The sequence below is a fragment of the Terrapene carolina genome, unplaced genomic scaffold (genome assembly GCF_002925995.2).
Source record: "Terrapene carolina triunguis isolate 2854851 unplaced genomic scaffold, T_m_triunguis-2.0 Scaffold231, whole genome shotgun sequence".
In the NCBI taxonomy this organism is placed as follows: Eukaryota; Metazoa; Chordata; order Testudines; family Emydidae; genus Terrapene; species Terrapene triunguis.
Genome location: NW_020664582.1, coordinates 10922831 through 10938529, shown reverse-complemented (window position 1 = coordinate 10938529; position 15699 = coordinate 10922831). Strand labels below are relative to the sequence as shown.

General features: G+C 45.9%; 1 protein-coding gene across 1 annotated transcript; it reads left to right on the top strand.

The window, feature by feature from the left end:
• Positions 1–4398: 4398 nt before the first annotated feature.
• Positions 4399–15410, top strand: TNFAIP1 (TNF alpha induced protein 1). The gene is made up of 6 exons (XM_024195437.2): positions 4399–4736; positions 7839–8008; positions 9202–9291; positions 9388–9440; positions 12336–12531; positions 13683–15410. The coding sequence occupies exons 1-6, from the start codon at positions 4523–4525 to the stop codon at positions 13899–13901; spliced, it is 942 nt and encodes a 313-aa protein (XP_024051205.1). The 5' UTR covers positions 4399–4522; the 3' UTR covers positions 13902–15410.
• Positions 15411–15699: the final 289 nt, after the last annotated feature.

Sequence of the window (15699 nt, the reverse complement as noted above, 5' to 3'; positions counted from 1 at the left end):
TGGTCCCTTCCCCAAAGAGTTTTACAGTGTTTTCAGGGGATGTGTCCTACCCAACAGTTAGCTCGTTGGGGCTGGGCTGTGGTTCTCTCCACCTGTGAAGTGGGGCTAAGAATTTTTCGCGTTCCCTACCTCCAAGGGGTATAGTGTGGGTGACCTAATGTTTGTAAATGTAACAGCACAGAGGCACCCATAAACAGAAATATTTTATTCCTCTATAAAGCAGGCCCCCTGCAGCTGGTACTTCTCATGGGGATTCTGAGGATGCCCTGAAGATGGAAAGTGCTCTCTCTCTTTTTATTTAGAGCAGGGAATTCTTAGATTCCTTTTTCACTCTCCCCCACACCTCTTACCTTGCAAATAAATTCCTGATTGTTCAGTCATGATTTTCTCTGCAATCTGTAGCCGAACCTGGGGAAAGGTCTCTCTTTTGCCACCCTACGAATATGCAATAAAGTAGTTGCTGAAACATACTGTTAAATATTGTCAGCAGTACCCAGCAGAACTCTCTCCAACAATGTACTGATTTCATTCTCTGGTCAAACTATTACTAGTAGTACTACCTAGCGCTTATACAGTGCATTTCATCCAGAGATCTCAACATGCTTGACAAAGGAGGTCAGCAGCATTATCCACACTTTACAGATGGGGAAACTGAGGCATGGAGGTGAAAATGACTTGCATAAGGTCAGCCAGTAGGTCTATGGTAGAGCCAGGAATTGAAGGCCAGTCTCCTGAGTTCCAGTCCAGTGCTCTATTGACTGGGCCGCGCTGCCTGCCAATAAGTATTCTTTCCTACAAATAAATTCTTAATACGAATAGGAGATCTGGTTTCAGTTCCTGGCTCTGCCACTGACTTTGGACAAGTTACTTCTGTTGCCTGTGGGTAGTTTTCCCGCTGTGTAAAATGGAGATAACGATACTGATCTCCATCATCGCTTGAAAGCTTGTCTCTTTCACCAGCAGAAATTGGTCCAATTAAAGATATTATCTCCCCCTCTTTTGTAAAGCGCTTTGAGATCTGATGAAAGGCGCTATGTAAGAGCGTAGTGGTGGTGTTTGTTGTCTATTTAGATTGTAAACTCTTTGGTGGAGGTGCTGTCTCTTGTTACGTGTTTGTACAGGGCCTATCACAATGGAGCCCTGATGTCTGCTAGAGCCTCTCTAGGTGCTATTGTAATACAAGTGAAAACTAATACACCGGTTTGTCTCTATCTTCCAGCTCCATACTGGGCTGGACCAAGAGACGGGGAGTGTCCTTTGTAATGCTTGGTTTGCAAATGATGCTGTTTGAATGCTTCTCTTGAGCAGTTTATGATGTGGACTGGGATTTCTTAACTGGGACAATTTCCTGATGTGAGCTATGAAACGTTGTATTATTGTGTGTCCAATCTTGCGCCTCTCCTCCCTCACAAGGCAGGAAAGAAGGACAGAATAACAAACTTTTCCTCTTACAGTAAAGACAGTAATTGAGGGTTTCCTTGCTGAGTATGGGTGAAGTCTCCTAGCCTACGTCTTTATTAACATGTTAAATCAATGGTATTTGCTCTTATGTGGCTTGACTGGTTGGCAAAAAGGATTTCCCCATTTTACTCTACTCTCTGCTTCGTTGGGAAAAATAATAGCACTAACTGAGACCCTGATTCTGCAATGAGATGCAGTCAGGAAGACCCAGGTAGGGTTCATGGGACTCTGGGTGTGGAGATCTGCCACTCATTGCAGGATCAGACACTTGAATTCTGTCCTTTTCAAAACCTTTATCATCACTCTGTCTGAAGGTCTTTAAAGGTGTTTTTATTTAAAGGGACACTCCCTTCATTAACTGGGCTTGAAAATTAAATTTTGTAAAAACAAACTTTATGTAAAAATCTAGGAGTACTTTAATTGTTTAAAAAAAAATCCAAGTGAAGCCAGTTGATTTTAAATCAGTAGATTTCCCTTCAGCGACTTAAACCTACAAGTGAGAATGCCGGTAAACAAAAATAAACCTGACTTAACTGATCTTTTCTCCCCCAAGATAAGAAATACAAAGCACTGAAATAATGGAGGATGGATTATATAGCAGCGAAAGCACAGGTCAGGGTATCTGAAATAAGATAGGAGACCTGGGCTTTATTCCCATCCCATTCCCATGACAGACTTCTTAAGTGACCTTGATAAAAGGTCCTAGAGAAACGAAAGGTATTATTTTGTTCAGTGGTCTTGCCGTGTGACAGTACTCTCACAACCAGGTCTTGGTGATCACAGCCTAGAGTGATTAATCGCCTGTAGATCAACAATTGAGATGTGTGATTGCCTGTGATTCATAGTGATCTCTGGGATGCTTGGTTAACGTGATCAGCTAGGAAGCAACTTTGTTGTGTTCAGAGGGAGAAAAGAACTTCTGCTTTGTTTTCTAGGACTGTTCAGCTCAAGGTTAAGAATGTTGACAGCGGATAGGAGTGCCAGTTAGAGCCAGTTATAACCTGACTGACCTGCTTTGGCCTAAAAAATGCTTTGTGGAATTTGCTGTGTCCTTGCAAACTACAGAGTTTGCTTCCTACTCCCTGTGGATTAATAGAGCCCGCCTGTAGTGATTACTCAGATACAGCAATCAAAATGGGAAATGACGCTATCAGAGCATTCTTCTATGCCTGTAAAGTCAGGAGTTCTTCAAATCTCTTACCATTAAGATGCCGTCTGTAGCTATCAAGAGGTTTTTCTATACCAGATTGATGCTTAGCTCTTTCATGCTGTCTGTATGGTGGTAAAGAACGGGACTATTGGATAGCAGGTTATTTGTACAAGGCCACTGATGCTACAGAGAAGTGAGATGACAAGGAGGAGCTTGCAATCCGGAATGGACAGATAAGTAGACTATGGCATAGTGGGAGGGAAGGAAAAAAGATTTCAGCACTGGGAGCAAAGTGAAATTGCTCCTGGGTTCAGCTGAACGCAGTGCAGTCCCCATGAAATCTAGATTCACATTTTTCCAGTTAGAGGATTTTGGATCTGACATGTTAGAATTGGCCCATCTTTGCTTTTATTCTTTTGGTTCTATTTCTTGTTTACCTTGTGTTGGGATGAGAGAGGAGAGCAGAGGCCAGGGTGGGGCTCAGACTGGATTAGTGACAGGTTAGCTTAGTTTCTCATCTGCACTCATCAGTAAGGGATGTTCCAGCAAACAGATCCCCAAAAGTTTTCTCCATCTTAGAACTCTAATACAGCATCAGCTACCCTACCTGCTAGGATGCAGCAGGAACAACTATGTCTGTGTAAGGATGTACCAAGAAATGGAGTATGGATGGAGAAATGGAATGACCCAAACTGTGATTACTGGGTTTAATTGTAATCATTGAAAACGGAGACTGCCACAGCTGCTGTACAGATTTCCAATTAAAAGAAAAGATCTACAAGCTGTTGTTTCAGCTAGCGGAAGTGCAGGAAACTCTCCTATTGTGTAGGATAGGATCTGAGCAAGACGTGTAATATCCTTCTGGGAAGCTGAGGGAGAGCAGAGTTCCTGCCACTGCACAGATACGTTCAGACTGCCGTATTTCCCAGTGAGTTCAGGTCTGGTTGATGGCTAAGCTTTGCAAAGTCCAGAAAAGCTTTATTTGGCTAAATGGGGTGGAAGCGCCATTATTTTCAATTGATCGTTTGAAATAAGCTGCAGAGTTTTGTCTCGTATTGAAAAGAGAATCAAAACCAAATTTTTTTGCCACAGGCTCCTTTGTTAAACACTTACCAAACGCCAGGCCTGATTATTTTCTCATGACTTTGTTGTGAGGAAAGAGCTCACTTCCCGACACATTTGTAATTAGGCATGCACTCAGACCTTGACGTTGAAACTCAGAGAATTGTTCTATAGTTTCCCTATTTCAGTCCTTCATTCAGCCTTTCAGTTATGTCTGCTAATAATACCTTGCCTTTGTTATCAAAGTGGTTTATAAACATACATTAAGACCAGCAATGTTCCTGGCTGGCTACTAAAATAAAGTCCAAATTCTGTCTGTTTATCCCCGTCCTCCTTATTCCCCTTTCTTTTAAACATCTTAGGTGGGATTTTTAAAAGTGCCCTAGCTCTGCTCCCATTGAAGTCAATGGGAGTTGTTATTGTCTTCAGTGAGAACAGTAACAGTGCCAGACCAACACTGAGTGCGGTCAAAAACTGTAGAGCTTGGCTAATAAAAACCGATGAAGATTCCCTCAGAACTCCGTTGCGGAAGCTACCCAGCTGCTAGGTGTTGGTAACAATCCACCTAGGCTAGCTTTGACGTGGGAACCTCAGGGTTAGAGACTGTATCCTCTTAACAGTCCCCTCCCTTCTTTGATGCAGGCTGCATGTTTCATTGCGGACGGTAATTCTAGGCTTCCTCCTTGATCTCATCCTCTTCTCCTTGTTTCTAACTCTACCCAGGACTTGAGCGACTTATGACCATTCCTACCCTGCCCTCCCCATCCGGCAATTCGTGACCCCTGCCCAACCACGGCGGAATCCATCAAGCCAACCCTCTGCAGAGTCGTCATCTACTTGCAGAAGGAGATGTCTGGGGACACGTGCCTGACCACCATCTGCCGATCTTCAGGAGCCAAGCCCAAAACCTGCAGCTTTAGAGAGGGTAGCCTGGGCAACAAGTATGTGCGGCTCAACGTTGGGGGCTCCTTGTACTACACCACAGTGCAGGTGCTGACCAGGCACGACACCATGCTGAAGGCCATGTTCAGTGGCAGGATGGAAGTACTGACTGACAAGGAAGGTAAGGGAGCACCGACAGGAGCCGCATGCGTGTCTGAGACTAGGCCCAGGTCTACACTAGCGGGGGGGTCGACCTAAGGTATGCAACTTCAGCTACGCGAATAGCGTAGCTGAAGTCAGCGTATCTTAGGTTGACTTACCTGGCCGTGAGGACGGCGGCGAATCGCCCGCTGCCACTCCCCTGTCAACTCTGCTTCCGTCTCTCGCGAGCTGGAGTTCCGGAGTCGACGGGGAGCGCGATCGGGGATCAATTTTACACTAGACGCGATAAATCGACCCCCGATAGATGGATCACTACCCGCCGATCCGGCAGGTAGTGAAGACCTGCCCTAGGACTCTGTCAATGCATGGGATATAGGCGGAGATTTCTTTTCAAAGGCACCAAGGAGAGTAAACTTCCCCCTTCATTACCAACATTAGTTGGAGCAAGGAATCATTCGCTCTACTTCTGTCGCAGCTGGTATGTGGATGGCTTACGCTGCTGTCAGGACTGAACATATGCGTGTGGGTTGGCACTTGTGTAGAGGCATCAATTGAAATGTGGGAAGGGGGCAGACAAGTGGCAGCACTTTTTATTGTTTTAAGCTCAGACCCGTGTTGCCAAACCCAGGTGCTGTTTTTTGGTCTCCGTGGCATGTGCTACTTGTTGATTCTGATATTCATATAATTGAATTGAGGTAGCATTTAAAGGCCACAGTCAGGGATCAGGGCCACATTGTACTGTGCACATGGATAATAAAAAAAGATAGTCGATGCCACAATGAGTTTACAGTCTAAACGAGTTTAACTCGGCAGCTTTATTTAAATAGGAGAACAAGGAAGAGCATCTGTATGAGCAGTGGCCATGAATGCTTTCACATGCCGCCTAGCAATGGGCTAGGCCAAACTACATGTTTAGGAGCAGAAAAAATGTGGGCTCAGTAGAGTTGCGGAATTATGTTGAGAGACAGAGAGAGAGAGAATATGTCCCTGATTGGGGCCCTCTAGATACACTCGCTCAATACAAATATAAGCAAAAGCAGGAAAAAAAATCTATTTGCGCATCCCAGGGAAGAATGATCTTGCATGTTGAGAGTGTTTGCTTGGGAACGTGGGGATTTGGATTCTAGCCCCTGCTGTGCCATGTATTTATTGTGACTTTGGGAAAATCGCTTAATCTCTTGGTATTTCATATTGCTCATTTACACATAGAGGTTGCACTGGTTAAACTAAAGGGGCGATATTGCACCAGGTTTAAACTAACTCAGTTCAACTTTGTGTATGGATATTGTACTTTGGTATGAAGCTGGCATATATCAGTGTAGTGTGCCTGTCAAATACTCAGTTTAACTAAATCGCTGTGATAGCATATCTTTAGTGTGTTAGACCAGATCTGAAAAAGGGAGAGTGATACCACCCTAAGTGTGCAGGGACGCGAATCTGCTAATGTTTGTAAAGTTCTGTGAGATCCAGGTATGTAAGACACTGTGGAAATCCAAAGTGGTGGTGGTGGTGGTGTTCATCCCCTGTTAATGTAAGATTGACTCATTGCAAATTCTTGCCCTCCTTGCATGTTAACTCCACATTAGAACGCCTGTTACGCAAGACAGTTCAGGCGGATGCTTCCTGCTGCTGTTCGCAGCTTACGTGAGCGTTGTTTGATGGCAAGTTCTACATCCTTCTCCACAACGAATGAGGCACCTGTGCTGAGTTTTTTCCTGTTCAGTGGCTTTCCTGCATTTCTCCCTGCATATACAGAATGGCCTTTCCCTCACTGGTTTCACTGGCCTGTTCTATATCTTGGCATCTGTGGAATGCTGCTTTGATTTCTCTCTCAAGAACTGGGAAAGAGGACTGGTGAAACCTCTGCCAAATGCCAGCAGGTGGTGTGCAGAACTTAGACTCAGATCCATTTAGAATTTGCAAACGCTTTTGGCAAGTCGCCTCTAGTTTTTCTGATACTTTCTTAGTACTAAGCTGCCTGGCAATACTGCATCTGCTTCTCTGCACGGCAATGTACATTGGCAGGCGTCTACCCATCCCTTGTAGAGGGTTAAGGGAAGAGTCCTGTATTTTCACTTAGCTTTTATTATTGAATTATGCATATTTGTTGTAAACACTTGAAGAATATTTAACTGCTTTAAAATATTTATTACACCAGTCCAATAGATCTCTCTTATTGCTGAACACCTAGATCTTGATATATATTCATGTTTGAGCGTATCATGTTCTCTAGGCGCAAAGGTTAAAAATCACAAAATCCATTCCAACAACTTAAAAAAAAAAAAATCAAATAGGACTCCTGAAAAGCCTTCCCACCCCAAACTCACTCTCACGACTATTATTTTGGAGTTTGGGTTCCAGGGTTCACTGCATTTCACGTGGCTGTACTGTTCTGGCACCATGCAATGTTTCTGTTTGCCCACACAACCTCTAGGCCACAGAAATCACTCAGACATGAAGGCAGTAAGAACCAACTTCTCTGGTATAGCGCTGAGCTTCTTAAAAAAAAAATTGCCCCACATTTAACAATAAGCATTTTTCTAAGATCTAACTGCCTAAACAGTCAGTTAAACAGAACTACTGTAATAGTGCCAACTGGTAACTTCCCATAATATTTAAATGGATCCATGTCCCCAGTTGATTGGAATCTAATATGGAGAAGACGAGGCACAGAAAACAGTTCTGGGATGAAAGTGTGTGGATTGATCAGTGCACTAGAAAACAATGCACTAGGATTCTTACGGGGGTTTTTTTTGTCCCTCTTAGTGAAAGCCTGAGTGTTTTCAGATTCTTTCATCTAGGTCTTATTAGGCTTTGGAATCTGCGTGGAATCTTTTTCCTTTTGGGAGGTTGGTGGTTGGACCATTGAGAAGAGCAATTCCTCTGTCAGTTTCTCTTCTGTGGGCCAGATCTAGCTCCCCTGAAGTCAAAAAAGACTCCCACTGACTACCTGGGGAATTTGGTCAAGCTCCATTGCAAGAGACACTCGGAAGATGGATTATCCACAGAGGAGGCCTGAGAGCTGTTGCACTGAGATTCTACGTTTTGCCTCCTTGCTGAGCTGCTGCTTGCCTCCCTTGGTACGACACGGCACTCAAATGTTGTGGTGTTTGTCTTTCAGGGTGGATCCTTATAGACCGTTGTGGGAAACACTTTGGTGTGATTTTAAATTACCTCCGAGACGACACTATCGCGCTTCCAAAAAACAGGCAGGAGATCAAAGAGCTGATGGCAGAAGCGAAATATTACCTAATTCAGGGCTTAGTAGACATGTGCCAGGCAGCTCTCCAGGTAAGATGTGGCAGCAGCCTGAGTTTTTTTCACTTCTAAAAATTATTGGGGACCTACCTTCTGTTGTACGTACTTTAAAAATGCTTGTGTTTAAATGAGGTACTGGTGCAACTCCAGGGGATGGCTGATATCAGGTCTGAAATGTCTAAAATCAGTTTTGATCCCCATCTGGGTCTCTTTGCAAGGCAGATAAACTGAGAGACATACCTCTTGCGCTTTTGGATACGAGCTTAAAACCATGTTGTTCTCTGCTCTGCCTGGACACTAAGTGTTCTGTGATGCTTCTTGTTAGAGAAGGGATTTGGAATGATCACTAGGGCAAAATATCCCCAGCTAATCCCACTATTTGCTCCTGGCTTCCACCCTAGAGGGGGCGGAAGTGTAGCCGTGCTGAGTGTGTACGTGGCTTGTGAAGCACTTCGGGAATAAGGTGCTATTGCAGCCTAAAGAGAGGCAGGATGGTCCAGTGGTTAGAGCCTACGACTTGAGAGACCTGAGTTCAAGTCCTTGCCGCGCCACAAACTCCCTTGTGTGACCTTGGGCAAGTCACAGCTTCTCTGGGCCTCCGTTCTGTAAACTGGAGATAGTGGCATTTCCCTGCCCCCTAGGGGTGTTGAGAGAATTAAAGATTGTGAGATGCTCCGATACTACAGTAAAGGGGCCATGTAAGTAGATAGACAACAGATTTTGATTATTTTTTTTATATATTTTCTACTCAAGAAACCAGTAGTTGGTGCTATAGCTCGTTGCATAAGGAAGCTGGAGTTAGCGTCTGCTACAAGCAATAGCTTGTTGCTTGTACAACAAAGGGTTTGGGTCCATTTCAGCGAGGTGCATTTCTCTCCAGCAAATGTGTGATTCGTGATGACTGATCTACCGTGGGCAGTTGATAAAACCGGCCCAAGCATTTTCCCCTGCCCCCTTTGTCAAAGGGGCTAGAACATCACAGCCCCCGAACACAAACCCACAGCAGGCTCGGAGTTGTTGCCGTAGGTAGGAATGACATCCATTTGCATCCGAATGTTTCAATTATCACGGCCTTTCGGGGCTAAGGAACATCTCTGCTGTATTTCTGGGTTGCAGATCACGGTAATATGGTGGGGTTACTATAGCAACGTTGTGCTCTTTCTCTGAATTGGAGGGCTGGGGAACAGGGCCCACGTTAATTATATCTCTTATTTTATTTGAACCAGGACAAGAAAGACTCGTACGAGCCCGTCTGTAACATCCCCATCATCACGTCTCCAAAGGAAGAAGAGAGGCTCATCGAATCCTCCATGAAAGTAACTGCTTTTCCATCACCACTCGCTGCATTTCTGCCAACCTCTTTACAGTACACCACTCACCTGCCCTGCCTTTGTTCTTTTCTCTCCTCACAGCCTGTTGTCAAGCTGCTTTATAACAGGAGCAACAACAAATATTCCTACACCAGGTATGTCTTGAGTGTTCCACGCGGACGGTAAAAGTGCCTCGTAAGCTACTGGGGCTGGGTGTGCAAGGGCCTGATTCTCCTCTTCCAGGAGTGTTTCTCCGTGCACCTGAGTGCAGTTACTCTTGATTGACAGAGGATGATCAGGCTCCTTGGGTTGCAGGGGGAATGCAGCCTGTTAGAGCTCCGCGTGTGGGTGGTGGAGGTGGCTGTCTCTCAAAGTGCTCAGAGAAGCATGACTACTATTAACACTGGCTGAAGCCAGGTAGAGTAAGGCAATGCAGGGTAAACTTCCACCCCCATGCTGCAATGCTAATGCAGTTGTGACCTGTACCTTCCTCTGCCGTTCAATTCCTGAGCTCCCGTGCAGCCCTGCTAACCCACCTCGGTCCTGACCTACAGCACCCCTGGTTATTCCAGCCCCACCCCTTTTGAAATCAATTAATTACATAGTCGTAAAGGAGATGTAAAAGGCAGAGATGTAAAACATATCAGAGCAGGAACTGCCCCTGTACGGCTCTAGCATTAAGGATAGTTGCTCTCCTTGTGTGTCACTGAGGGAAGAAACAGAGTGTGGTTTGGGTTCTGTGGTTTGGGTTCTGTGGTGTAACTCTTGTGACACCCCCCGCCCTCAGTGCCACACCACTGCCAAAGTGGCTCCTGGTTTTCCCAGATCAGGAGCTTGAAGCAACACAGCCAGCCCTAAGGGCGGGGGCGGCCGCGCACAGAATTTTAGCCATTTGCCTGTTCGTTCTGAGACACTGTCATGGAGGTTTTGTCAACCTCCTTGGGTCTCTAGACATGTGTGCTGTTTGTCTGCCAGAGAGACGGCATCTAACAAACGTGTAACTGCAGGTGGCCACTAGGGAATGCTAGAGAGCGGCACATTCATCATCCAGCTGGGGTCTGTGTTTTCCGCGGCGCTCCTGGCCATGCTTCCCGTTATTATCCAGCGACGATGCTGCGCTAAGGACAAAATAGCATATTAGTGAGAAGGGGTCTGAAGTCGGAGAGGCACGGATGGGAGCGACAGAAGCCTGGAGCCGTACGCAAGGACGGCTCAGTTAACTTGAGCTTCTAATTACTCCTTTTGCATGGCTTTTTATGCCTTGATGGCAGCTATATGAGGATCTCTTTATAGACACTATATCTTACCAGGATAAAAAATATTCTTCCCCGCCCTGCCAATTCTTCCCAATCCTCATCAGTGAAGATCGCTTGCTCACTTACTTTATCAGTAAGGAGACAATGTGACAGAATGTTTTAGGAGCCAGGACTCCTGGGTTCTTTTTCCAGCTCTGCCACTTGCTCTGTTACCTTAGCAAAACACTTAAAGCCTCTATTTCCCCACCTATAAAATGGTGACAATTACCCATCATCATGAAAAATACCTACAGAAGAATCTCCAAGGTGCTGCATAAGCACAAAGTATGATTTTTCTAGGGTTTTAAGGGTTGTCCATTTTACTATGTTGCTTCTACAGCTCTTTTTCTCGCCTGGCGACCTCTCCCTCCCCCTCCATGTTTGGAGGCCTCTGAAGTTTCCCCAAGTTAGTTTGGCCCGGGATGATGCAGTGGCTTGGTTTTGCCACAGTACGTCTGAAGACCATTAGCTGAATGCCAGACCAAGACATCCAACCAATACTAAACGCTGAACTTCGACACTTCTAGGATTCGGGGCCAATCGGTCTCACGCCCCAGAGAGCGGAAGCCTTTGGCCTGCGCTATTCCACCCGTCCTCCGTTTTGATCGCAAATGTTTCTCAGGCCTCTAAAGCGAATACTCACTGCCTTAGAGCCTGCGTCTGCCACCCTTCTCATGGGGAGTGCCTCACTTCACAGCTAGACCCACTGGCCTCAGCAGGGCTACTAGGGTTTATCTTCACGTACAGTACTGCACCAGTGCTGTAGTGCTCTAGTGAAGACATTACTATGCCGATGGGACAGCTTCTCCCATAGGCGTAGTTAATCCACCTCCCTGAGAGGCGGTAGCTAGGTTGACCGGAGAAGCTCTCCGGTCAACATAGCGCTGTTTACACAGAGGGTTAAGTCTGTATAACTGTTGCTCAGGGGTGTGGACTTTTCACACTTCTGAGCGACGTAGTTATACCAATATAGGTTTGTACTGTGGATGTGGCCCTCGTGGAGTACCATGGGGTGAGGCACCAGCATCTGGATTGAATCTGGGGCTCTGGACCCAAAAGCATGAGCCTTGACTGCCTGAGCTAAAAGACCAGGTCTGTTAGCCAAGGCTGCCGCAGGCTCATCAACCTCGGTGTGGCCAAGCCATACATGAGGGGGACAGAGCACCGCTCCGAGTGGGTTACATACGTTTGGCTGAACTGGGCTGAAATTAATGCCAGAGTAGTAGGGGCCTGTCTTTTAGAGTTTGACCATGTTGTTTACATGACATCATTACCAAGATAGGCTCAGGATCACGTGACATCTTTATTAAACTCAAATATATTTAAGCGATACAGTGGGTAAAAGTTTTCAAGAGCAGTTACGTCACTTAGATGCTTTTGAAAAATGTGCCCTGTATCATTCTAGGTACAAGGAGGACAGTTCTACTCACGCTTGGACACGTTCTGCTGACCCTTGCGTTGGCTCTCTGGGGTCATTTCCTGTTGCCATGCTAAATAGAACCATAGTAAGCATATGATTTAATCAGCTCCGGCGTTGGTCAGGATGTAGGTTTAGATTGTTGCTATAATGACATAGGAAACGGCTACCATTATATTAATTACACCATTTGACCTCTAAAGGAGCATTTGCTAATAGGAGCCGTGCATCCTATTTGTGTTCCAAGTTGGCTGTTCTCCAATGCATCGCAATGAGTCACTAGCTGTATCCTGCTAAACCACAAAGACCTTTTCACTGCCTTTGCTGCTGTGTTTCAGTAACTCGGACGATAACTTACTGAAGAACATCGAACTATTCGATAAACTTTCTCTCCGCTTCAATGGCCGAGTCCTCTTCATTAAGGATGTTATAGGGGATGAAATCTGCTGCTGGTCTTTCTACGGACAGGGGCGGAAGCTCGCTGAGGTCTGTTGCACCTCGATAGTGTACGCCACGGAAAAGAAACAAACCAAGGTACTGGGAATTGTCCTCCTTGGATCTTGTGGTTAAGTAACAAAGTTGGTAGCGCTTTGCACAGCCATGTGAGATCTCTGAGACTCGGACCAGGTCAGTAGGAGAAGGTATGGTCATGGGTGGCCTCAACTCGCTGACTGAGTGCCGTTGATGGTCAATGAAATCCAAATGACTGGGGCCACTCATTGGCTAGCACAGTGGTTCCCCAACTTTTTACTGGTGACCCACCCAATTGCCTTTTGTCTGCATTATCCTTACTCTCTTTCTCTCTCCAACGGTCTCAACCTTCCAGCCCCCTGAGTCTCACTCTCCCAGCCCTGCCTCATCTGCAGCCTCAGCCAGGCTGCGATGTCTACCAGGCTGCCATCTGTCTGCTCACTGACTCAAGCTACTTCTTCCGTGCTACTGCTGTCCAGATCCTGCTCCCTATGCCACTGCCCAGGGGAAGCGAGAGCATGGGAGGGAGGGACTGCCTCTGGGGCATGTGTGACCCACTTAGACCTTTCCTGTGACTCACTGGTGGGTTGGGACCCACTGCTTGGAAAACACTTGGCTAGCAAGCTGCATTCTGTCCTGGGCATATCAGTATCCAAAAGATGCTGGCAGATTGAACGGAATCCAGAGAAGAGCAAAAAATATGGTTAGGTCAGTGGAAGGAATAAATAAGGAGGAAAGACTGAGAGAGGGAATTTCAATTTGGGCTGAATATTAACTGTTTTAAGAAGAAAAATGTGTTGCTTTGTTGTTAATTACAACGTGATAAATCTAGAGTAATACCTCTGGCCTCAACAGAGGTACTTCTGATTTGCACGTGTGCCGGTGAGAATAGAATGAGATTAGACTGTGCAGTTCAGTATCAGAAATGACATCCTGACAATGAGATGTGGTAGATTCTGCAGGAGTCTCCCAAGAGAAGTGGCAGATGGCCCAAGAGTTGGGACATCAAAACCTAGGCTAGTGAAAGCACTAGAGAACGTAAAGTAAAATCGTACCCTGGGGGATGCGATGAGATTATCTCACAGGTCTCTTCTGCCTTTACATCCATCCTCATGTGCATTCGCATTTGAAATTCCTTCACCAATAAGCAGTAGAGGGGCTCCTGTCTTGTTACCCAGTCTGCATCAGGAAAAAGCATGCTATCTCTTCCCTAGGTTGAGTTCCCCGAAGCGCGTATCTACGAGGAGACACTAAACGTTTTACTTTATGAAACTCCACGTGTACCTGACAACTCCCTGCTGGAGGCGACGAGCCGGAACCGAAGCCAGGCATCTCACAGCGAGGATGATGAGGGCTTTGAACTGCGCGACCGAGTGCGCCGCATCCACGTGAAGAGATACAGCACTTATGACGACCGGCAGCTTGGCCACTAGCCTGCTGGCAGAGGAGAAACGGTTTGCTTTGTTCATAGAGCTTAACGAATATGTGGAGTTAGTCCGGGAAGCAGGGGATTGATCCTCAGATGGTTTCAGTGCTTCCTAGAGAAGCAGCTCGGCATCTGGGCATGCAAACCAAAGGCAACACTTAAGGCCAGAGGCTTTTAGAGTCATTGTGACATTTACTTGTGTACCATGCGGTGTAAATAGAGCAGTTCTTCATGTGCTGCGGATGGGCGGGGATCCCAAGGACCTGTCTGTGGAGCTCATTTGTTCTGATATAGGTTGCAGCCACCAGGCATTGTCTGTCTTGTGAGAAGCGATGTATTTTTCCATTTGAGGATGTTTCTGTTTGAAAACCCATTGCCAGAGACACCGTAAGAGCTGTGTGCCCTGGAATTGCTTAGTTTTTAAATTCTGTTACAAAGGATGCCCTGTGGGATTCGAACACTAGCACGTTTAGCAAACGCTACCTCTCGCTGGCCAAGCTACTCTTTCCTTCTGGAGCAAGTAGTTAGATTCCCATGACATGAGAGAGGGCGTTTCCCCTTTTGTGCAAGGATCACCCTTGGTGCTGAAACTGCTTAGCCTGTCTCACTTTAAACCAAGTTTTTAGGACTCAAGCTAACAAATGGTCCAAATGGGGGAAATTTAGAGAGTAAATATTAAATGATATGATTATTAAGAAAAAAAAATCCTAAAGGTGAGGGTGTGGGTGTGGTGAAGCTTACAAGAAAACAGAGCCCTGGCGAAATCATGGGCATAGTGGGACCCCTACCCTCTGGGGCTTTGGGTGGGGCAGGAACCCTGTGTTAATAGATCCTGAGGAATTGAGGGAATCTCTCTAGAATTAGTCACTAGATCAAGAGGGCCCCTAAGCACTGCTTGGTGTCATCTTTCCTCAAGCTAGGAAAAAAACAGGGTGATTGAGGGAAAATAACTAAAGTGTAGACCAAAGAAAGCTTCTTAGCGCATTCACTCTCGCACAGCTGGAGTTGTCCATGTGTTTCTGTTCTAAGTCCCCTCTGAGGCCAGGAGGTGGGAGTGGAGGGATAGTGGCCATTACACCTTGTTATAGAGTGGAGCTCTATCTCTGTGCAGCCCCGGGACTTTTTATATTGAATTTTAAACCGTTTCTTCAGCTGACATTTTTTTATAATTATGTTTTTAAAAAAATCTTTTGTGATTCAAATGGTTTTTTAAACATATATTTTAAAAAAGAGAGCTGATGTGTCAAGTGTGTACCCCTCCCTTCTTGGTACTATAGTGTCAACTCTCTTTGGACTTAGGGTTTTTTGGACTTGAGCTTTGATCTTAAACGTGACTATCCAGTGAGAGAACATGATGGTCCCAACTTATTTGGTAGCCCAGATGAAAACTTAAGGGCTTGATTTTTCTGAAGTTCTGAGCCCCCACAACTCCAGCTGAAACCAGTGGGAGATGCAGGTGTTCAGCGCACCTGAAAATCAAGCCCAAAGTTTTCCTGTCTCTCTCCCCCTTGAGGACAACTGGTGACCCCAGCTGGCACTTCAAACATCTGGGTTTGCTGACTAACCAAGGCAGCCAACTTTAGGCTTCAGATAAGAACTGGCCTCCGATCTCAATGTTTGGTGGTTGTTTGGGGGAGGGAGGGGCAGCCCTACTGCACACGGGAGATGACTATATAATGCGCAATTAGCGGTGTGCCCCGGTTCATTATTGCATCTAGGATTGTTTTAATGCAGGGCAGCAGTTTGTCTAGCAGCCAGCAATTAATTGCCACCCGTCTAGACTGGCTTGTTGCTTGCCCAGTGGT

Excerpts from the sequence above, each read along its gene's own strand:
- TNFAIP1 (XM_024195437.2), top strand. The coding sequence starts at position 4,523 with ATGTCTGGGGACACGTGCCTGACCACCATCTGCCGATCTTCAGGAGCC. Across the intron at positions 8,009-9,201 it reads TGTGCCAGGCAGCTCTCCAG|GACAAGAAAGACTCGTACGA; the intron begins GTAAGATGTGGC and ends TATTTGAACCAG. Across the intron at positions 12,532-13,682 it reads CGGAAAAGAAACAAACCAAG|GTTGAGTTCCCCGAAGCGCG; the intron begins GTACTGGGAATT and ends TCTCTTCCCTAG.